The sequence below is a fragment of the Paralichthys olivaceus genome, chromosome 14 (genome assembly GCF_024713975.1).
Source record: "Paralichthys olivaceus isolate ysfri-2021 chromosome 14, ASM2471397v2, whole genome shotgun sequence".
Classification (NCBI taxonomy): domain Eukaryota; kingdom Metazoa; phylum Chordata; class Actinopteri; order Pleuronectiformes; family Paralichthyidae; genus Paralichthys; species Paralichthys olivaceus.
This window is the reverse complement of record NC_091106.1, coordinates 6,663,730-6,688,131: the sequence shown is the minus strand read 5'-3', so window position 1 is coordinate 6,688,131 and position 24,402 is coordinate 6,663,730. Positions and strand designations below refer to the sequence as shown.

Below are 24,402 nucleotides of genomic sequence, written 5' to 3'. Positions count from 1 at the left end.
GGGGCTCTGACACTGAGGGGAGAAAGTCTGATGCATGAAAGACTACATATAGGGGGAAAAACTCATTATATGGGAAAGAAAAAACAGTTGTGTTAATTTCATGGACTGCTTCAGCGTGCCAGAACAGGTGACAGTGGAGGGGGGGGGGGCTGGCGGGTCCAATATGCAAGTGAGGACCCCCACCACCACCACCAACCCCCCCAATCAGCTTCCTCAGTGAGAACGAAATAAATAAACAATGAACGGTCCACTCTCCTCGCGCGCCTCATCCCATCTCATGCATGGCTGCCAGTGATGGTCTACTGGGTGTCAGCTTTTTATTGGCACGGCACAAAGCGGGGTGCCAGGGGCTCGGCGCGGAGTCTGCAGACTCGGCCCTGTGGATAAAAGCGAGCAAAATGCCTCAGCAGAGCTCAGAGGCGTGAAGTCATGTTGGGCTGGAACGAGGAAGTGCAGTGGAGAGGAGGGGAGGGACTCCGGGCGCAGCTCCATGGGGCCGCGGCGGCGCTGCGACCTTCTGCACATGGAGCCGGGGAGAGTTGGAAGAACTTCATACTGCAAACTCAAGGAATAGCAGGTAAAGTGACCTCCACCGCGCCTCTTCTGCTCCACACTGACCTCGCAGACTCTCAGGAGCTCTGAACTCACACAGTTTGTTCTCTAGTCTTAAGGAGTCGTTTGTGCCTGACTGGAAAAAAACTCTCCTTTAGTTTCGGTGCAGGTGCAGCTGCAGCATCAGATCCCGTTTGCTGCGCGTAATTCTCCTCTGGCGCACGACATGCCAGTGATTAATTATACGCTTTGTGGGCTATTTTTTTAATCAATTGAGGAGAAATATGTACTTTTAAAATCATAATTTCTTCCTGTATAGCCAGATGTTCAAGAGCAATAAAGGAATGTTCCCTATTTCCCTTGCGTAAATTTCTTTTTGGGAACATGCGGATAAATTATTCACAATTATTTTGATTTATATAAAAACTGCAAATGTAGTTTCATAATTTCCTAATAATTATCTGCGCATTTCATTATAATCAAAACCTGTTTTATTACATTTTACACTCCTGTTATTTATAGCACCTGTTGCGACAGATGTGCGCGCTAAACTTCACACAGGCTCTATCTGGAGTTCAGTAAAGTACTAACATATGTATTTTAAGAAAAAAAAACTTGTATTAAAATGTAATTTTGGCGAGAATGAAAAAATGATAAAGCGAATGTGAAAATATTTTGGCGCCGCTCAAACAGGAAATCAGTACGCACCGACTGACGCAGCTTCTTATATCTATGAAATAAATCAATAATCGATAAATCTGATCATTTCTCATCGCTTTAGTCTTTGTATTCACTTGTTCCGTCCACACAGTCTGAGTTGTTAAACGTGTGTGTGAAGGAGAGAGAGAAACACACACATGTAGGCAGGACTGATGAAAGTTTTTTACACTGAGGAAGAAAGTTGTTGCTCAACGCCCAGAAAAAAAGACATGAAAGATTCACAGAAAAAACTAATGAGGAATTGTATTATTTACTCATTTTTAAAAGACTAAAGTTTCTGGTTCTGTAGAAGTCGAACCTCTGTAGAAAATGTTATAGACTCCAATTAAGCTTAAATAATTATTAGATTAAGAGTTCACTTACTTTTGAACAATTTGTATGAGATAAGTCATTGAGGTGTCATTTTAATCTATTACACAAGACATATTAATTTAATGTTATCTGTAATTTTCAGTAAGTATGGATCCATTTGCAGTTCACATTAAGTAAGATGCAATTTTCTTTGTTGAGTTTGAAACATTTAAGGGATAAATTGCTCAGCCATTTAACCACAATCAGACCTGAATACAAACATTTAATTAAAACTAACACTTTGACAGAGAGCCTATTGAAAAATAAAGTTTGATCTCAGATGTTGAAACTTGGAAATGAACCCCGGCACCTGCACTTTTTCACAGCTCAGAGAGAGAGGTGCAAATCTGTCTGCGGATCCATTATCTTTCTTGTCAGCAGAAACAGAAGCAGGAGGGGGGCAGAGGAAGACAGGCAGTTATTAAAATGATTGTTGTCTGAATAGCAGAGTAGTGAAGTGTGTCAGATGCAAATGAAGGAAACTTCTCCTCAGCAGCTCAACTCTCCCCTCACCCCCATCGATGAGCTCCCAGAACACATCCGGTAACACTACATCTACCCACTTCCACCCATATATTTCATGAGTCTTCATGTGCATTGAGGAACAAAGGTGACCATGTCGCACACTGTCCAGTGTAGGATGAGCTCTTTTCCTAAAAGTGGATAAGAAGACGCCCATAACATCATTAGTCCTCATGAAACACATCTTTTCAGTCTGATTAGTTTCTGTCTACAGTGGAAACCTTTAGTAAAGTATACAAGTAATAATACTTAGAATTATATTTCATGTTATTACACTGCGCACTCACTCAAAGACATGCCCCTGAAATGTATATTATATATATTATGCTATAACTATTAATAGCAAGGTTTAGTTTTGTTTGCAGAAGCGTATACAAATATTCTCCTTTGTCTTAACTCTCTCTTAACTAGTCTTTTATTTTAGTCTTATTTTAATAATAAATCAGACCCATAAAAGTAACAGACTTCATCAAATTATGTAAAAGTGTATAAATATGATTTCGATTTATAATTTATTTATTCCAAGAAATATAGCTTAACCTAATTTTTATTGTTATTTCTAAATGTGTGTTGTATACACTGTGCACTAATGTATACGTACACTCAGTGTTCGAGCTTCTAACCGTGCCTTCTCTGGTGTGGTCCTCAGTATCTGTTAACGGTTTCGTTGTTTCTCATCTCCACCCTGCTCCCTGGTGTAGCTTCTGCACCTCACTATGACACACCACCATGATACACAAAACACAGTCACACACACACAGGAGGAGGACCGAGAACTCTGTCAACCCACAAGCCTCTTCCTGCCTCTCCTTAACTCGATGCCTCTCAGACCCAAACTTTTTCAGTCCCCCCTTTGCTCTGTGTCACAAAGTCTTTTCTGTGACTTCCATTTCAGCGACTGAAAGATTCCACCTGCCCACAGTTACACACACACACACACACACACACACACACACACACACACACACACGCACACACACACACACACACACACACACACACACACACACACACACACACACACACACACACACACAATGTTACGACCACAGTAATATGTAAAAATCCTGCTGTTTTCATCATTTCAGTTTGATCCTAGTACACAAATGAAAAAAAGAGCTTGTGACTGATTTGTTGAATGAATACATGAACATTTTTAACTACACTATAAAAACAAAACGTTTTTCTGTGTTTAAGTAAAACTTTATACTGAGGCAAAGGACAATTCCAGTCCTGTTAGACTGAGGTAAAACTATACTTTAATACTACAATACAATGACAAATATACGTGTAACATGTAGAAAATAAAAGCCGTTTGAAAAATAGTCTCACTTTCTCAAACAAAATAGCTACTTCCTGAATATTCCACGTGCACCTTACTTTCCAAATGCCTACGCAAGTGGGTTGTGACTGAAAGTAGGGACTCTCTTTTTTTTTTCTGTCGAAGCCCCCCCACCAACACATCCGTGTTTCCCCTCGCACCATCTGCCCAGAAAAAAGGGCACATGAGAATACACCTCCCTCTGTACCCGACCTCCAAACTCCAGATGCTGAAGAAGCTGCCGCTGTGGAGTCGGAGCTCGGCAGAGAAACACGCAACACCCCTGTGTTGTGCTGAACAATTCATCTGCATCAGTGACCTTTGCCCCCCCTCCCTCCCCTCACACTTGTGTCCTGGGCGTCTGCAGGAGCTCCTGACTTGACTCCGCAGAATATGGTGTGTTGCGACAGAGCGGCCTGGTCGCTTCCCACTATTTGTTCCAAATGTGTGGAGCCATCTGTCAGTAAAACAGGAAGGCCTAGGTTCCCCTTCTCCCTTGGGCTTGTTTCGCTATTTTCGGGAGCTTCACTTCTCCCTGTGTGGCTGCTTGGACCGGGCAGCGGCCCCACCAAGGGCTTCTTGAAGTGGCGGAGCTGGGGCTGAGGCTGTCGGGCCCATCTGCTGCAGGCTTGAGGGCCATCCATTATTAATGGGGCCATGAGCACTGGTGACTCCTCAGATATTCAGCCCTGGCCGGAGGTTTGCTTCTGGACTCGACTGCCTGGTCTTGCTAAAAAAATAATAAATAGGAACCTCTCTGTCCTTTGGCCTGCTTTCTGTCTCTTTTCTTTCTCTTCACCTTCCTGTTGCATTTGCTCTTCTGACTCTTGCCCTCCTATTGCTATCTACTTCTCTGCCGCTGAGTCTATCTTGTTGCCGTCTCCTCCTCTTCTTCTTCATCTTCTTCTTCTTCTTCTTCTTCTTCTCCTCTCACTTTCTCTCCCTCCCTTTGTTTCTCATTGTGACTTGCATGCATCTGTGCTCAGGCCGCAGGCTCAGCGATGCATGCTCAGTAAATTAGAGAGAACACGAGTGCCGATCAGCTGGGCTCGGCGAACACCCGCATCCTCGGTGACCTGGGGCCAGTTAATTTTCTGCTTAATTTTGCGGCAGTCAGTTTGCATTTTTGGATGATTACGTGGCAGGAAATTAACAATAAATAACAAATGTGGTCTGAAAGCTCATTCCCGGCGAAGTCGTGCTACCGGTGGGCCCCATCAGCTGGAGCAGAGCCACTTTCCAGGCTCAGGCTCTCTGTCAGGCTCGTAATGAAAATGTCTGTGATTCTTTGTAATGTAATGTGGGGGACAGTGGTGCGTCTGTGGCTGTGACAAGAACGATCTCACTGAGGTGACGGAGTCATGCCGAGATGTACACCTTTTATTCCACTCTGGCTTTTTATAATGTTGTTTCCTCAGCCTGCACTTGATTAAACTTACACACAAATACATCTCTATTTCTCTCCCATTAGAGTACTTGCACCGCATGGAGACAGAAGAGGCCCAGGAAATGGCCCAGATGCCAGGTAAAAGAGTACCTACTGCATGATTGAGCCATTGAGTGCAGAAAGTAGATACAATAGGCCCACAAACAGGCTCTCACACCCACCTGGAGGTAATTTTGCTTCTAGTGAATGAAACACATTGAGGGGTTGCGCGGTGAGTGATGGGTGTTTGCTGGTGTGTGTCTCCCCAGGCAGGGACAGCCCCCCTCCCACCGAAGCGTCCGAGGAGGCAGAGGAGCCCATGGCCGTCCCCGAGGACCTGTCAGCCGGCTCCACCCACCAGCAGAACAACAGAGGGGACAAAGGTACGTGCACGGCAACATCTCTCCAAATTCACCCACAGCCCCTCAGAACATCACTGGTGCTCGTGTACATTTCTATGAGTGTGAGATTGCCATATTAAGTGGAGTGTGTCCCATGAAGCAGCAATAAAATGAATAAAAAACCCACAGCAGTGCCTTTCCCAGCTGTAATGTATTCATTCCCAAAGCGTCCAAATCAGAGTAAAACGCTTACATGAAAGAATCAGTTTAAAAAAAAACGGCATAAAAAGCATAAAGATGTTATTATAACTTAATCTCATCCAGTGGGAGAAATTTGCCATTCCAAATCCCTGGGAATATTAATTTAAAGCTGCAAAGAGACACATTTAGGTCATTGGCAGAAAAGGTAAAAAGAAAAAAAAACCCTCTTTGATCCATGGTATGTCATTAATAAGCCGAATCTTAAGGAATAGCTAATGTGGCCTTGATTTGAGTTTGTGAACATCAAGCCAGGGAATATCTTGGTGAAAATAAGGAGGAGGCATTCAAGAGGGAACCACAGCGCTGATGTATATTTATCTCATGTCTGCTAATGTGGGTGGTTTGTGGAGAAAATGTGAAAAGCTAGTCAGACTTACTTTGCACAGGACAAATAAGTATTATTTTGCTTAGTATTATTCTTTATTCAGGAAATTCTTAATTATGTTCATGTGTATTCGTATGTTCAAGGAATGTCCAGAATATTAGGGACAGTAACAATGTTAAAGATGCACTCAGAAGGGGGAATTTGCGTATTGACGCAGTTACAGATGTGAAATTTGCTAAAAATTTATTATCCCAGGATCCTAAAAATGTGACTTGTGAATTTTATCTTCATCATGACAAATAGTTTCACATGATCGTAGACAAAATCTAGCATTACATCTGAAATTTCACCACCCTGTGAGTGTTTTTCTACTTTTCCAGATAACGGCAAAGATTAGAAGCACAGAGTCAAAAAAAAGTAGGAGAGGAAACTGAAATAGGATGTGTAAGAGTTTCCTAAGAAGAACATTGCCTTTAGGCAGTTTCAACACTCCTGGAGATAAAGAGTTCAGGAACAGGGCCAAGCTCGAGACTGAAAAGTGCATTGCTATACCACAAAGGTCACACACCTGCACACGCACACACTTAACTCACAAATGTGCTTCGTCTGACTTTAAAGCAGCTGAATTGTCAGGCAGAATTGTTTTTGTGGCATCTAAATGATCGTGATTGTGGCAATTTGTGTTACGCATTGTGTGTAGAGCCATGTTGTCTGTGCTCGTCTCATGTCAGTCGACTGATGGACGTGTAGTACAATCTGGATAAAACAAGATTTAAACATTTAACTTTCATTTGCGGCATGTAAAGACAGTGATGAGGACACAGCTGTCAGCGTGGACATCTGACTCTATACGTGACTTCTGTTCAATCCCGATTCAGTATCATCACTTTGCATGAGCGTGTGTGTGTCTGTACACGTGTCTATATAGGGACAGAGAAAAAGAGCCCAAAGACCGAAAGAAGGGAAGTGCAAGTATCTGGTTCATCTATGCATCGCTGCCTCTGTGATAAAAGCCTGAATGTGTTATAATTATCACTCAGGATCATGTGCTACTCAGTTCTCTGTAATGAAAAAGGCAAAAAAGCAGGGGGTCTGTAAGTGGGACACCGGACCTCAAGGTATCGCATGCTCAAAACCTCAAAAGCCATGTTCTTTCCTGTCGCAAATAAGTATTTGCTGTGGTTGGGCATTTTCATTATTGCTATACATTCACAATATTTCAAGTATAAGGTTTATACGTCAATGTTAAAGCTATTTCGTTGTCAAATTTTCACAGGCTCACTATATTTATATTATTATATTATTTATGTTTATTTTTTTCTAAAGCAGCTATAACTGAAATAAATAAGATAATCTTCACAACATCCAGTGAAATGATTTCACTTTAAGTGAATGAGACTGAGCTGTCTAGTTCCCGAAAACATGGAGACGAGTGTTTAAAAAAAGAAAAGTGTGCGGGGAAAAGCAATCTGTTTTTGGTGTTCCTGCAAGTCAAGTGTGTTGCTGGCGTGGTTTAACACATGCGGTTCCACTACCTTGCACACAGGGTTATTTTCAGGCAGTGAGAGCAGCATAAGTCAGTAACAGGAACCTCCAGCAGGCTCCCTGTGTCTCCATGCTGCAGAACTAACGCACTTGTTATCGTACTTTGTATTTATCATTGATCTCTGTCAGAATAGTTTGACCATTTCTTTTTTATGCCAAAAAGGCTTTACCACTATTTTAGCATTTTAAATACATATTCATTTGTAATTTCTGTATGTATTTGTCCTTGTAGTTTCATTTTCAGTTACCTGTAATCTGAGAATCAGATTGACACCAGGTTATAACATTGTTTTTGCGACCTGCTTTGTTTGTCTACAGTGTGCTCTGGCAGTTGCTTCCCAAAAAGACCTAATCAGGATGTGTGACTGTGACAAACATGATATAAAGTAAAAAGCCTTCTTCCTTCTCCCAATTTAGTCACAACTTCCCCATATCCATGAGAAGCAGGAACATGGTTCCCTTCTGTCTACTTTAGCAGTCTGATAACCTGAGAGCCTCGCTGCTGGGTTAGAATTTTAAGGAACTGACAGTTGCAGATAAAAAAAAAATATTTTGGTGCATTGATCCAGCTATGAATTTTCCTTAAATCTGTGAGAATATACAAAATGCCCAATGCAGATTATGCATTGATTTAGGGTTTATTAGTTGTTAAATTGAATTTTCAAGCAAGGCAATAGTCTGAATAAGCCTTTTTATTGATTTACATAACAACTCCCAAGGATTGTACAACTCCCCATAGATTAGAAAAAAGTCAAGTTATCCAGATAATTGTGGCAATCAGTGATGTTGTGGCTAAAACCTTTATTTAAATAAGGAGGGTTGAGGGGGTGAAGCAACTGAGTTTTACTTTCAATCTTTGTGATATACAAATGGAAAAAACATGATCACATGCCTTAAAAAAAATTCCTTTAAATGTTTTGTACTCTTACGTCACCATTAAAGTGCTTAAACCTGAATGAAGAACCTTGTTGGTTGAGAACGGATACACGTTTTTCAACATGGCGCAATGTAAAACCTCCAAAAAACCCTCCAAAGACACAAGTCAACTGCAGATTATCTTATCTTATCTGAAATGGAAAATGGTATTTATAGCATAAGAGTCTTGTGTTAACATAGATTTCTGCTTAAATCCTCACTGCAATGTAATTGAATGCATATGTAGTATGTGCCGTGAATAAATCATTCTGTAAGTAACTCTCTGTCATTTTAACTAAGCATTTAGTTTTCAAGCAGTGAAGTCTTTCCTTCTGTCTGCGTGCACAATGTGTGTTTGTCTTATGTCATCTCAGCAAAAAGATGAGACAGGTTGTCCTAAAAGTGTCAACAGTTGAGCAGATGAGAAGACTGTTTATCCGGCAATAGAAAAAAAGAAAAATCTTGCTTGTTGATATTTGATTAGATTACGTGACTCTTGTGATCTTTTGTTGTTAGCTCTCACATTTTGCACCACCTCCTGCTCTCGATGGGAAACATTCTTTGCAGTAGGATAGTTATGTTTCCTCGTGGCTCTCTGTGAAAATTGGTAAAAGAAAAAAAAACTGTTTCAGTTACAGGCTGTTTTACAATTCCCTTCCCGTGCTTCCCTTTCTGTCACTTCTCCATAATTCTTGGTATTTCAGTTAGACAGGCCCTCTTTCTGAAGCTTCCCCTTTTCCATAGATTCCTATATTTCATGATTTCCACTTCTTCCTCTTCAGTTGTACAAACAGAGCTAGTGGCATGGGGAAATCAGTCTACCACCATGACATGCAACCACATTCTGGGACTTGCGAGATCTGTCAGTTTTGTGAAATGAAAGGTTTTTCTGGTAGGAAAGTAGGGAGTTGTTAGTTTAACACAGAGGACACTTCTCTTTTCTGATCACTTTGGGAAAAACAGAATAGAAATACATTTTATCTAGTTTCACAGATGATGCAATTCTTATTTTTGTTTCTGTACCCTTAAAAGTTCCAAATGAACAAGGTGGTGAAGGGCATACACACGTCTCTCTCTGTTTGTGTGTGTGTTCATCGCACACTGTGGCCCCAATGCACACCACTGTCGTCCCTAGTTTCGCACTGCTTCCTGTGTCTCTGTTTCCTGTTTATCTTGCTGTCATTCGTTTCACCAAAAGTGTGATAGTGTGAGATGATCTGTGTGTTTCTTCATCTCATCGCTGACATCCTCAAACAGTGATCATGCTCTCTACTGGTGTATCCTGATGAAATATGTGCTGCTTAGTTAAAAAGAAGCAGGAGAGTGTGACAAATCAACAAAATGAGTCACTCAGGAAGTGATTCACGGAAAATAAATCTTGCATAAGTATATGAAAAAAATAGATTAAAAAGTAATTCATAATAGAAATGAGATTAAAACCAAAACCAAAATAAAATGCCAAACAAAGAGAAAAAGAAAATAAATCACATGGTCTGGTTAAAAAAAAAAAAGAAATAGTAAGATTAAGAACAATGATAAATGACACTAATAGTAGCCATAAAAGTAAACAAGAAGAAAAAGAGAAGCCATACTGAACCGTAAGCGAAAGAGGGACATTTACAGTGTAAAGTAGAAGCACATGCATTTTTAGAAATGATCACTAGGGCAGTTTATTCTCATGCCACAGTATCAACATCACACTGACAAATTGCCCATCTTCAGTAAGTAACATCATGAGAGAAGCATGCTCGTATTCTAAACCGTGGCCCCCCCTTGCCCTCTTTTCCAGTCTGTAACATTAAAGTTGAGGCTCGCAGTGATGAGGAGAATGGGCTGGCCTGTGACATGAATGGCGTGGAGGAGGAGGAGTGTGCGGAAGACTTGCGCGTGATCGATGCCTCTGGGGCCAAGGTGAACGGCTCACAGCCGCGCCCCGAAGCCAAGGCCTTCTCCTCGGCCGGCGGTATCCGGCTGCCCAACGGGAAGCTCAAGTGCGATATCTGCGGGATAGTTTGCATTGGCCCCAATGTGTTGATGGTGCACAAGCGAAGCCACACTGGTAAGCCAACCTGCACTACTTCTTGCCCTTCCTTTGCACCCATGTTCACTGTCAGTATGAGAGGATGGATGAGGGCTAGAAAGGTGTATGGCTACTACATAGTTCTAGAATCTAAATGGCAAAAATGAAGATCTCAGAGTAGTTGTTTCCTACAAGCAATATAACAGCACATATAGTCTGCTGTAGATTTGTGTTCTCTTTGCTTACACATTAATAATTAGAAATAATGTACTTATGATTTCAGACACCCTTAAACGTAGTTGTGCTGGCATGCCTGCATTTGGCTGTATGCATGTACACCCTCCTATCGTGCGTGAAATAGACTTTGAGCGTGCCATTAGTTTTCATTATTGTTCATCTAAATGACTAAATTACCACATGACAAGCAACTGGTCAAATTATCGTGCGATAAAGTATCAGAGACCAACTTGGTCCGAAAAAAATGAGGAAAAGGATATCTGCTGCAGTTATATGGAATCTCTACGAAGTGACAATTATCTGGCTATTAAAAGTATTTTCAAATTTCAAAATTGATATTCTATTGTAATGGAACCAAACCAGTGGTGGGGAACATTTTTGAAAAAGGCACTTAACTGTCAAGCTTTAGAAACTAATGAAACTCAAAATGGAAGAAAGGAACACCAGACTAATGTAAATGCAAAAGAAACTACAATAAAGGATATAATGAAGTGCCTCCTATTTAAATAGAAAATATTCTGTGGTGAGTCTTAGCTCCTGAAATGCATTTTTAATGAATTTCCTCTTTTATATATTTTTGCTGCTTCACTGGTGACTCTTATTTTATGGGGGGCCTTTGAAAAAAAAAGCCATATTAAAACGTTCTCACAGAATGCCACAACACTCGGAGAGGCTGGATATTGGTTTATTCCAGAGGCGCTGATCAGGAAGACTGGCTCTCAACACAAAGTGTTTCCTTTGCTTTATTCAAATGAGGCTGAATTTGCATTGTGATGTGCCGCTCTTATTTTAGAGACGAAGAAGAGTAAAAAATGAGATTTTCAGATCAAATTGACCTAGGCAATGGTGCATTACGGAACTGGCAGGCTGAGTCTGAAAGGCTCTTGTTCGATCAGAGCGCCAGAAGTCGGCGGGGCAGGGGGAGCATGGAGAGATGGAGTGTCACTCTGCTGTGAAACCCTCCCGCAGGCTGCTGGATCACTCTCTGCCCTGGAGACCCTCCATCATCCAGCTTGTTCTGGCGCTCGGGATGCTTGTAGTGCAGTGACCCCGCATTCCCACAGCAGCAGCCTGCTTTTTCTCCGCATAGAAAAGACTCAGACTTAGTGTTGTTATTGTTGTCAGATGAGGAATCAGACATGGTGAGATTAGGGAGAGCAGTGCAATTAGGGAAAAGTCATGAATTCCCTGATACATGAAAAACACAAATGGGTGCTTTTGAAAACATACAAGTGTGTCATCGGCCTCTTTACAGGACAGTGTGTCTGTTGTGTTCTTCCCCCCAGGAGAACGCCCTTTCCAGTGCAGCCAGTGCGGTGCCTCTTTCACCCAGAAGGGTAACCTGCTGCGCCACATCAAGCTCCATTCAGGGGAGAAGCCCTTCAAGTGTCACCTGTGCAGCTACGCCTGTCGCAGGAGGGATGCTCTCACCGGACATTTACGCACCCACTCAGGTGAGTGGAAAACCAGGCAGCGAGTACTCAAACTTCTGCACACGGAAGTTTTTACAGAAGGCATGACATGTTCTGCAGTGCACACCGCAACAGCTCAGGGCCGTAGTACATGAGGAAGTTGAAAGGGTAGATATGGTGTCACATTTTTTGCAAATGCTTTGCAGAAGTATGTGTTAATGAAATGTTTTGGTTGTAAACAATATACACTTGCAAAGCCTGCACTGAGGAGTGAAAGGTTAAACTGGACACAATTGTATGATTTTATTATGCAGGTTTTAATTCATTGAAATACAACAATGCTCACAAAAATTAAAGGCTGCATAGAAGGTGAAGATACAATTAAAAGCTTACAATCTGTGGCAAGCTCTTAGGCTATTCTTGATATATGGTATTACATATGATTAATAATAGAATTCATATCATTTTGATTAGGGCGAGCAATAACAAAACTATAGAACTAGTTTTGTTATTGCCAACATATCCCATAAAAAGACCTAGAACCAGTAGTCTTGATTGAGACTTCCCTAACCCTTGACTCCATTGGTTCCTGTGTGAATATTTAAAATCAGGTCACATACAGACAGGTTCATTTAAAAAAACTACAAAAGTCCCAAACCAGTTGGATACTGTCGTTTTTAACAAATGTTATTCAAATGTGAATACATTGTGCATTTTCCTGGAACTTCAAAGGAAATAACACATAATGCAAGGTGACTGTATTTTTTTGGACTTTTAGAGAGCTCCATTCTGTAGTAGTTACTCAACCACGGGGCTGTAGACATAGTTTTAGTAATACTGAAGTCATGAGTCATTTTTGTCCTTCATATTTATTTTAAAGATCTGATGATTTAACCTTTCATTAATATTATCTGTAAGATTTGTTTCACAACCTGTGGAGAGTGGAGATTTAGTTCCTCCACTAGGAGCCAACATGCACACTACTTGATCTATTTTGGTGCAGGAGATCAGATTGCCCCCCCCAAAAAAATTATGATAAGTAATCATTTTAAAAGAAAAAGGTAAATTCCTGCACAGGGAAATAGTAAATCCCTTAATAATGTAAAAATAGTTCAATTTAAATTGACTCTTTACTGGAATCTGTTATTAAAATACCCTCTCTATGTAAGCTTTTATTTGTAGAGTGTAAAATCCCCTCAAATTGCTTCCCGAATTCCCCCAATGCACTGGACTTTCCAGGAATCATCAGTGCGAGTGCTGCTGTCAGGTCTTCTCTTTGAGCCTCCTGTAGGTGGTGCTCTTTTCTTCATCTAACAACTGTCAGTGTGACAAGCCCAGTTTCTCCTCTTCTGTTTGTTCTAATCAAAGTGGATGTATAAAATCCAGCTCATCACCATGACAGAGCACAGAGGAGAGCAGATAAAGTTACCTGCAGGTTAAATCATGATTGTGTAACTGAAAAAAATGCCACCAAAAAGTATAATTCTGGTGGCAGTAATTGCTCTGTTCACTGATGAACTGTTTCATTTTGTTGCAGTTGGAAAACCCCACAAGTGTGCATACTGTGGGCGGAGCTACAAGCAGCGCAGCTCCCTAGAGGAGCACAAGGAGCGCTGTCACAACTACCTCCAGTACATGGGGCTGCAGAACAGCATCTACACAGGTTGGTGCCTCGGAAGACGCTCGCTTCTCACCCAGATCTGATGACCTACTTTACCCTGAGCACAGCGCTCTCTTTTGCATGTGTACCATGCTTACACTGCTCCAATAGGTGTGCTTGTCATGTCATGCCCATTTCAATATTGTAACAGTTTAGGTGCATGTGGGTGGAAGTGAGGAGCGTGGAAAATGGCAAAATCTCACAGACACAATGCTCATCTTTTATCGCTAACGTCCACTTCAACCTGACCAAGCCTGGTTGTAGGGTGACTAACTATCAAACAAGAACCAAACACAGTCCGCTCGTCAGCTAAACAGTCATGAGTTGGGCCGAGAGGAAGAGCCCAGGATTACCCCGAAGCGGATCATGCCTCCCAACTAACTAAGAATACAATGTGAAGACTGATGATGTTGCATCTCTTGTATCCAGGCAACACAGGATGTCATAAACGTACTTTTTGCAATTTTGACTGTTACAATATACAGTGGGCTCATCCATCCAAAATAACTGCTGAGCTAATTACGTCACGTTCATCACGCTGCCATTTGCCACTTCATCCTCTGCAGTCATGAATTAAATAACCTCCCTATAGAAAACGTGAGATTCTTAATGTGCGGGGTTGTGTCTCTTGGTATGTGAGCATGAACAGATGCTATATCTACAGACCATGCGTCAGATTAGTGTGTTCTGTGAGACAAGCATCACCGGGCATGTGTTATCAGGCACCAGTTCATCGCTTTAAACCGGACGACCTCAGATTACTTTGACTCTGAAATCTACCTCTCTGTCTTGCTTTCCAGTAGTAAAGGAAGAAAGCAACCAGAATGAGCAGAGGGAAGACTTAAGCCAGACGGGATCTGACAGAGCCCTGGTGCTAGACAGACTAGCTAATAATGTAGCTAAGCGTAAGAGCACTATGCCACAGAAGTTTGTGGGTAAGGGCTGAAATCTGCTTCCTTTGTCTGAAACAAATACAATGTTACTTCTGAAAGCTGCGTAGATGAAGCTGCTGTGTGTTTTGTGTTTAGAGGCCACCTCGGCTCAGCATGCAGTATTAGAGAATAAAGTCTATTTCTGCAGTTCAGCCTGATTAGGAATGTGCCTGTGATTTGTTTGATTGCCTTTAGATAATGAATTGTTTCAATATTTCCTGAGTGTTTAATCGTGGATGCAATTGTTTTAGAAATACTAATAGGAGACATTGAGACCATAAGAAAGAGTAATAGTGAGTTATTTTCAGACTCAGCTAGAGAGGAGCAGACACAGTGTGTAGACAGTGGAGTCACAGAGTGTAGGTCAGAGTGAGAGCGTGTCAGTAGTTTAACCTTCTCATTGCTCCTCTGTCTCTCTCTGGCTCTTCAGGTGAGAAACGTCTGTCCGACCTCTCATACGATGGAGGAGCAGGAGAGCTCATTCAGCCCCATGTCATCGACCAGGCCATCAACAGTGCCATCAGCTACCTGGGGGCCGAGTCGCTGCGGCCTCTGGTCCAGACCTCCCCAGCCTCCTCTTCCGACGTGGGCCTCGGCTCCATGTACCCCCTTCACAAGCCGGGGGCCGAGTCCCACGCGGGCCACAACCTGTCTGCCAAAGACAGTGCAGCCGAGAACCTGCTGCTGCTCTCCAACTCCAAGTCTGCCTCCAGCGAGAAAGACGCCTCGCCCAGTCACAGCGGCCAGGACTCCACCGACAGCGACAGCAACAACGAGGATCGTCCTGGCAGGGCGGCTTCCGGCCTCATCTACCTGACCAATCACATCACCTCGGGGGTGAGGAACGGCGTGCTCCCTCTGGTGAAGGAGGAGCAGCAGAGGCAGTACGAGGCCATCCGCGCCAGCATGGAGATGGCCTCCGAGGGCTTCAAGGTGGTAACGGCGGATGGGGAGCAGGTGAGGGCGTACAGGTGCGAACACTGCCGCGTTCTCTTTCTGGATCACGTCATGTACACCATTCACATGGGCTGCCACGGTTTCAGAGACCCCTTCGAGTGCAACCTCTGCGGTCACCGGAGCCAAGACCGGTACGAGTTCTCCTCTCACATAACGCGAGGAGAGCATCGCTATTGAGCCCCGACGCACACACACACACACACACACACACACACACACAAGTGTACATATGAAAAAATGCCACACATACTCTTAGACATGCATCTGAAAAAAATGCATAGAAAAACTAAATGTAAAATACACTGTTAATGTCTGAAAGTTGTTTTTTTACACAAAGTTTGCATGTATGTTAAACACAGATAAATGTAAACAATTATTAAAGATATTGCTTTATTTTCATTTCAAAAACCATGCTCAAAAGAAAGACTCTTCAGTTGTCTTTTTTAACAACAGAAAATGAAGACGACACAGCTGAGGTACTGTGCCGCTTCATACACACATTTTTAATCATGTATTTACAGTTGCCACTTATATAAAATGTACAAATGTGACTTTTCTTTTGGAAAACCAGGCAGCAACTTTTGTTTTCCTAGTTTTGAAGTAGTAAAGAACTCCATACATTTATTTACGCACTCATTTAGTGATGTGTCTCAAATGTCAGTTAAAGATTCTTCAGCTGTTTTCATTAGAGGAACTTCAATCAGTGTGGATAACTTCACATTTCCCTCTTAACTTTCAACCTGTTCTCATATTTGTAGCAGCTTATACATTATTTATATAACATTTAGACACATCCTGTCTGTTTTTGTATTTATTATAATGATTGTTGTTTGTCTGTGGAGTAGTTTTTTTTAAAAGTTGCATCTTCTTCTGTTCAACTGTACTAAATGTATTTGAAGTGAAAACATGACCGCTGCTGGACGCTATACTTTTGGTTCTATCATGAGGAAATGTTATCGTGGCCCTTTTTTGTTTTATACCTGATAGCTAAGAATTGTTTCACTCACATAATGAAAGTGAACCATTTGAAGGGATCTTTATGCTTGCAAAATATCAATAAAGGATATTTTATATATGCACAATGACTGTTGTGTTTTGTTTCTGCAGTGACTGAATTTGGAAAGCTGATTTATGCCTCAGAACATTTGTAGCAAGTAAATGAAAATTAACTGTGCTACTTTAATTAATGGGGACTAATCGCAGAAGAACTGTACATGTGGGTCATTATGACTTTATTGTACATATATGCAGATATTTCATGGCAAATGTGTTTTTCATAGGATTGCTTTCTTAACTAGACTAAATGGAACGTTTATTTGACTTTTACGGTTTTATTTTCCTCTTCTTCAGACATATGGAGATTTTATTTCACCCTCTCGAACCTTCTAAAATAATTAAGCTTGGATGTCATTCAACGTGCGGCTCAGTCCTGCCTGTCAAGGGAGAGCCAAGACAGAGGGAATGACTGGCATCTGTGTACAGAACGAAACAACACTGACCATACTGAAAGAAAATCTACAGTTAGAGGGGAATGAATAAATAAACACCTCCCCACATAGCGTATCATTACTTTGGGTGTGGCTGGAGTTATCAGAGATACATTTTTTTATTTCTAATTAGAAATATACTGTTTTCATATGATTTCACAAGGTTGGAAATCAGACAGGATACAGTTGGTACTCTCCACAGAAACTCTCATGTTAAATTGTGACATCTAGTGAGACACATAAAAATGTGAGTTTGAGAGTGAAGACCCCCCTCATGCACACACACACACACACACACACACACACACACCAGCATGCTGACACGTGTCCAGGACCTGGAGAGAACGGCTGGTCCTCTGAGGAGCAGCAGCAGCAGAGAGCTGGGACAGAGAGGATCAGCCACTGGAGCAGAAGGCCAGGCCCGTCTGGAGACGTCCGGTCAGGGCCGCTGGAGGAGCTCGCCATCATTGTGTGGCGACGGCCTCATCCAGATGGCTGCTGTGTGATTTAGCAGAAACGGGAAGCAGCTGTGGCCAGCGCTGCGTCCCCACACGCTTGACTGGGGCCTGACATGCGGAGGGAGGGCATTTGCATGAGAGGGATAATGTGGCCAACCAACTCTGGCTCTGCCAGGATCCAAGATCTCACTTCTGCTTCTCAGCCATTTACATGAGAACCAGACTTGACCAAGCTTTCCTGATAAGGTGGTAAATTAAATGATACATTTGATTGCTTTGATTGACAGTGTGTAGTTAGATTACTGCCTATCCTGATGTTTCAGATGTATGTGGATTATTAGCAGCAATATCCCCTTTAAATTCTCATTGGGTGTAAATTTAAAATAAAAATAAAGGCCTAAAGATTTAAATGGATAATGGTCTGTATTTATATTATATTGTGCTTTTCTTGAAAACCCCTAAAGCTCTTTACAGTACAGTTTAGCCATGAATCTACTCACACACATTCATACAGTGAGTCTATGTGCAGCACTTTCTTTATTACTCACACACTGTCAGCACAGCCGTCATGGGCGATTTGGGGAGAGTATTTTGCCTAAGGACACTTCAGCACTTGGAATAGAGGAAACAGGGACTGAACCACTGACCTTTTGGTTAGTGGACGACCCGCTCCATCGTCCAAGTATTTTTTTTTTGTGGAGAAGAAATTTAAAAAAAATTGTGGAGCAGAAGTTTTTTTCCTTTTGTATTACTCATCAATGAGCTCATAAAAACCTTGTGACCCTCACATATACAGTCAACTGTAGAGTGGATTATATAGAATTAGCCCCACCTTGACCAGCCAAGTCCAAATCCTACTCACCTTTGGTGCATCCAAACCCTAATCTAATCTGTGATAATCTAATATTAAATAGTATGATGCTCACAGGGACTATTTTCAGCGAAATAAATGTTTGATTCCCTACTTTCAAGCTACGGTTATTAAGATTTCAGTTACAGTTTGTTTGGCGCAGTTTAAAGCAAGCTGATGAATCAATTCACATGAAAATCAAAAAAACTCATGTAGTTGTAATAAATCAGTCAGAAATAATCTTTCATGCTGCATTGTTCCCTCATGCATACAAAGGCAATGTGAATTATTCTTGAGTGTTTTTACATTCATTTCAATTCAATTCTATCCATATAGCACCAACATACTCAAGGCACCAAGGTCAACACCTTACAATATCATAGATATTTTTTATAGTTATGATTTACAAATATGACAAATTTATAGATATTTATTCTGAGTACTTAATCCACCGCTGTTTATAACTGATCAACTAAAAATATCCAAAGCAACGTGAATCACTTCTAATAAATCCTCTCCAGGTAAATGATCTACTCAAGTCTCATATTTATTTTCAGTGTTTCAGACGTGAATAACAAGAACACAGGCAGCAAACATCTATTTGTCTGTTTTCTATGAATGCACTGTGTAAAGTGTGTTTGCCACCACACAACCCCAGATGTATCCGCTGCTGCACAGCCACAGTCAAATTGAGCTACAAGCTTCCACCATATGGCTCAGTTTTCAGCCCGTACTCTGTGGACTCTATGGATCCCACCAGCACCAGAGGAATTCTGTGCATATGTCCCAGTCCAGCTGTGAGGAGTCCCCACATTCAGAGACACCCACAGGGGGTAGGGAGGAGGGGAGGTCAGGGGGGGCTCCTTTCACTGCTGGCTAATTCAACAAAGTTTCAACACAGAGGCCAACCACACGCATCTGAATTATTTATTAGGGACTTGACAAAAAGATGAAAAATAAATGAAAGTCTTTTTTCATGTTCATCCAGATTTTCAAACATTGTTTTCATGAAATTTACATGAGAATTTTATTTCATGTGTGTGCAATCTATAATGGTCCACTCTATAATGAGTAAATATCAAACCAGTGAGGAAAAAAAAACCCATCAACATTGTTAAAAAGATCAAGAACCAAGAACTATCACTTGACCACAGGATAAAGTTTCTTCTGAGATAGATCCTGGACAGATCTGTCTGACATGTCTGCTTCTGCACCGTAAACCCTGTGGATCAGAAGAGGTACTAAAATAATGCACGTCACACTATTTCTCTAATACATGGGAAGTGTTGCAGTAACAGATTTTCCTGTTGAGTCCACTGCTGTTTTATCTCTGACAGGAAAGGAGGCAGGGCTTTACAGGTTTCTGTGAACATGACACCCAGGATACTCTCTGTGTGTTGCCCAACTTCCATGGACATGATTGGCACACCCAGCCTCAGGGGAGATTTCAGCACAATGAGACCTGAGGAAAAACACGCAAATAAAACATTGGCCACACTGCCCTCTGTGGAATCAGAGGGGAGAAGGATCAAGTGTGAACTTCTGGGGGGATGATGCCAATACTGATATTAGAGAGTGAACGTTTTTGATACCAATATATGTGGTTGTTGTTCAAACTTTTATGACAAAGAAATGTGATTGAGACTGTACTTTTAATAGTTTAAATACACATTTCATTATAAATAAATACAATATAAACATGAATACACATCTTTTCTGCATAGTTTATTGTGTAAAATAAGTTCATATCAGCAGGTATCAGCAAACATAAACACTCACACCAATGTGTCTGTGAAAGGCTCATATCGACCAATATTATCGGCCAACCCATATATGTCAGGCTCTACTTACTACTGCTTTGTTTCAACTCTGAGACAGTAACAAACTTTACTTTGCAACATTTTATTATATTTCATTCAGGAATAAAAATACAATTTTGTAAATGTAATTAATTGAAACTGACCCAAAATAAGTGAAGTCTTAACATAAGCGATTAATGTGAACATGTCTCTGCTGAATGTTCAACCTCGAAATTATTAAAAAAAGGATGCAAACAACTGTATGAACAGAGAGCCCTGTCTCTTTTAGAACAGTTTACAAACATTACATGGGGCCCAATGCTTACATAGACCAGAGCAAAGAATGGGAATAAGAACAAGTTTCAGACATTTTCATGAATTATGCTTCATCACTCTAAAGCAAATTGTGGTTATATCTTTCTTTCCTGTTACAGCAGGCTGAATGTGAGTAGTAAATGTTCATGGATAGCAAAAGAAATCAGACTGGATGTAAAGAGATTAAATGGTCAGTTGAGCTTAGAGGAAGTGAAAAAAAACTGCTCAATTTCATGCCACTGGATTTAAATATCTGGATTTTGTTGGATTTTGTTGTCCAACTTTCTCTCATCCCCATTCAAAACAACATTCAGAACTTTAACAGAGGTAGAGGACAATGAGAATGAGGGGTCAAAGTTTTAACGACCACATCCAAAAGTCTTGTTCCAGTCTTCATACAGCTCCAAATCTTTTGATGAGACACTGGGTCGAACCGTCTTCAGGGCCTCCTGGAAATCACAGTAGAGGATTGGTCGCACTTGGTCAGCGGTGATGGTGGCGATGTCGCTGAGCTGGATGCTTCGGATGGGCCCCAGCGCTGCCTCTCGACACAGCTGAGTCATATCAGCACCGGAGAAGCCCTCAGTAGCTGACACCACGCTGCCCAGCTCAGGCTCGATCAGTTGGTTCTTTTCCCGAGCCATGAGGTTTGTCACGATCTGCCATCGGGCGGTTGCTTCAGGCAGGGGGATGTATAACCTCTTTGCCAGGCGCCGCCGGGCAGCTTCGTCTATCTCCTGAGGCCGATTGGTGGCACCCACCACTAGGATGCGATCCTCCGCTGCTGTGGCTGCTCCGTCCAGCTGAACCAAGAACTCTGTCTTTATCCTGCGTGATGAGTCGTGCTCCCCGTCTGTCCGCTGGGACAGCAGGGAGTCAATTTCATCAATGAAAATGACAGCGGGCTGGTGGCAGCGGGCGATGGCAAACAAGGCCCGAACCATTTTTTCTCCTTCACCAACCCACTTTGATGTGAGCGATGAGGCACTGATGCTGAAGAAGGTGGCACCTGATTGACATGCGATACATTTTCCTATCAGAGTTTTTCCTGTTCCTGGGGGTCCAAACAACAGGATGCCTTTGGGCGGACCCCTGAGGCCAGTAAAGATGTCAGGCCGCAGCATGGGCCAAACCACTATCTCCTTTATGGTGGTCTTGGCAAACTCCAGACCTGCGATGTCATCCCAGGCCACAGGAGGCCCGTGGTCCATGATCTCACTCATGATCAGCTCGACTATCTTTGGCTCAAAGTTTTTCAGACGCTCATCCAGGATCTGAGGCTCAGTATTGGAATTACGGCTCGCCCCTCCTTCCTCCTCCTCCTGTCGAGGAATAGGTGACACAAATTTTGAAAATGTACCTCGAGGCCTGTTAGCACCCAGAGATTTTTTCACAGCTGCAGCCATCCCAGGGGCCTGGCCTCTCTGTGGCTGATGGGAATTTTTCTTCTGTTGATCAACGATGAACTGCTCGCGAGCCGTTTTAAAGTTGCCTCCAGGTCGCAGGTCAGTGGTTGCTTGACCTCCGTGTGAGCCCCTACCAACATCCCCTCCATCTGGGTTGTAAAAATTCTTCCGCTTAGATGGATTTGAGGTAGAGAAGAAGGAGGACTGGTAGTTTTGTGTGCCACCTGCAGGGCCAGGGTTTCCCTGTGGAAGGACTGAAGAGGAAGAACTAAACACAGACTGTGGTCGAGCTGAAGGTCGAGAGAATGAGTTTGGATTGGCTGAGATTCCCTCAGATCCTCTTGGCTTCTCTGCATAAGTATTAGCAGGAGTACTGCCACTGTTAAACTCTGTTTTAGCCTGTGTTGGTCCTATAGGTTTCAATAATGCATCGTCTGACCTGACTACAGTAAAGGGAGCTGACAGGGAGCTGCCTCTGCTCTCTGGTCCCACAGATATGTTAACATCTGCTGGTTCCACAAGGGAGCCTCCTCCTCCTCCTCCTCCCCCTGTCTGTGCCTGTATCATCTTCTGCACGCAGGGCAGCTCCAGCACACTCTCCATGGTCAGAGACGACTCCCATTTATCGCTGTGATTCCTCTGACTGCGGGCCAGATGCAGAGCGCTCTCTGCGTAGTTGTTGAGCCCCGTGCGGGGGTCATCAGAGTCCAGCACCGCAGCATAGCGCTCCGAGTAGGTCCTAAGCAGGCTGGCCATGCCGGCCTGTGAGAGCTGGGAGCTTGCCCATGCATACTGAATGGAGAGGATGTGGGCCCGGTAGGCATCTGCCGTCTGTTCAGGTGTACAGTTGCCAGATGAAATGTCAAAGGACCTCCTCTGCCATTCGTCCAGGTGTGCACCACTCATGCCTGGCCTGCTCCAACCTGGTGAAGGAGAGGGGACAAGAGTTATTAAAAATGCATGACCTCAGTAAAAGCCCAGGCACACAATCACCCTTGACCCACACACACACACAAAGTTCTTTCTTAAAATATTACAGTCTTAGAAGACATTGTATATTTATTAATCTTAAACTACCTAATTCGACAAACATCTGTCCATCTGTATTTGGAGCACATATCTCACCAACAGTTCATCTTCTCAGCTTCACACTTCGCATGTCTATTGCTAATGGCCAGACCAAGTGCAGTGTTACGTTTTGTGTAATTTAGACATGACGTCAATTCAATATTAAGAAAAATGTAATAAACATGTTGAACATGTCTTCTTCTACATCCTTGGATAAACTACAGCAATAGACAATAAGTCAAACCGCAGGTCAAACTCAACGCCAGGTCATTCTAATAATTAGATTTTCTTTATTTTACCATATTAGACCGACTTTCACTGGTGCTGATCTGATTTGTCAGTGGCCAGATCGTTTTGCTGCTGCACTGCTTTATTGACAGGGCTTTTATTTAAAAAGTTGTTAACTTGGTACTGAATATTAATTGTTCAAACTCATTTAAGTGCCACACAAGAGAAGGGTGACAAAGCAAATTCAGTTTCATTTCATGAAAAATATTGGCTGTGAAATCTTCTCTGCAGATAAACCAGGTGGGATGAAGTTTTCTAACTTCACTCTGCACCATAGACGGTTAAAAAAGCTCTGCACACAATGTCCAGCACACAGACTATAACAAGTGACAGTGTATTGTAGAACTGTTTGAGGAGGACTCATTAAAGACAAGAAGTCATTCTGAAGTAGCTCTGGAGCAAGAGAACAGCCCATTGAAAACATGCAGGTTTAGATCTGCACAGCACTTGGTGTGAATGAATGAATGAATGAATGAATGAGAAGATGTGATGAAGTGTCCTTCAGCAACATGTTATAATTAATTACTGTGGGATAAACCAACACGATCACATTGTGATAAACAGGTTCCACTTCCATCTGTTTAACACCTCGCAGCGCAAACAGGACTGAAGATGAGGGACGTCACTTACTATGGATGATATCAGCTTAACTTCCCCGATGTTAAAACAAGAACAAATGGACACTGCGCTGCAGACACAACTCGTACTGCGATAACACGGCAGTCATTCAATTTAGCAGTTCCCGCCTCCTGTCTCTTCCTCAGCAGTACGACTTCCTGTCTCGTCCCAATTCGTTGTTGTCAAACCTCAACCTCTCTCTGCTGGACTGTCAGCAAGCGAAGGTCCATTCCAGTAACATGTCTGTCTCTTTACTTTAACATCAACTCGAGATCAAATATGAGTCAAACAAAGAACACAATCACAACAACAAACTCGATCCAAACTAGCGGAAGGGGGCCCATGTCGTGTAACTACAAGGGAGGGCTCCATTTATCCTCCAGGCTCGCCCAGGGACCCGCCCCTGTCAGTGAAGTTATTATAACACTTTATTCTCCACGTAAAACGTCCCACTGTTCATATTTACTTTTTAAACAAGTGAGGTCTTACCCAAGCTGACAAAGACCGTGTTTTAAAACTGCTCCTCTCTGCTGTAGTTTCCACACCACCCGGCTCCTCGCTGCTCATTCGTAGTGAGGTCTACGCCGCCATCTTGTGGTCACAACGCGCTAAACAA

At 42.4% G+C, this 24,402-nt stretch overlaps 2 protein-coding genes across 12 annotated transcripts; one reads left to right on the top strand and one right to left on the bottom strand.

Annotated features, from left to right (window-relative positions):
• Nucleotides 1-233: 233 nt before the first annotated feature.
• On the top strand, nucleotides 234-16,576 carry ikzf1 (IKAROS family zinc finger 1 (Ikaros)). 10 transcript variants are annotated; one of them, XM_020088377.2, is made up of 8 exons: nucleotides 422-577; nucleotides 4,938-4,991; nucleotides 5,162-5,275; nucleotides 10,069-10,338; nucleotides 11,823-11,990; nucleotides 13,486-13,611; nucleotides 14,412-14,543; nucleotides 14,971-16,576. In XM_020088377.2, exons 1-8 carry the CDS (start codon nucleotides 430-432, stop codon nucleotides 15,672-15,674), a joined length of 1,716 nt encoding a protein of 571 aa, XP_019943936.1. In that variant the 5' UTR covers nucleotides 422-429; the 3' UTR covers nucleotides 15,675-16,576. The 10 variants fall into 10 exon arrangements, with proteins under 10 accessions (XP_019943955.1, XP_069394749.1, XP_019943977.1 ...); XM_020088368.2 differs by having other exon boundaries at nucleotides 14,409-14,543; XM_020088410.2 differs by having other exon boundaries at nucleotides 456-577; nucleotides 4,938-5,080; nucleotides 14,409-14,543.
• A 3,424-nt stretch (nucleotides 16,577-20,000) lies between these two features.
• On the bottom strand, nucleotides 20,001-24,394 carry fignl1 (fidgetin-like 1). 2 transcript variants are annotated; one of them, XM_020093961.2, is made up of 2 exons: nucleotides 24,276-24,394; nucleotides 20,001-22,735 (listed from the first exon to the last, which is right to left on the bottom strand). In XM_020093961.2, the coding sequence occupies exon 2, from the start codon at nucleotides 22,716-22,718 to the stop codon at nucleotides 20,766-20,768; it is 1,953 nt and encodes a 650-aa protein (XP_019949520.2). In that variant the 5' UTR covers nucleotides 22,719-22,735; nucleotides 24,276-24,394; the 3' UTR covers nucleotides 20,001-20,765. The 2 variants fall into 2 exon arrangements, with proteins under 2 accessions (XP_019949520.2, XP_019949512.2); XM_020093953.2 differs by lacking the exon at nucleotides 24,276-24,394 and adding an exon at nucleotides 23,799-24,135.
• Between the last annotated feature and the right edge of the window lie 8 nt (nucleotides 24,395-24,402).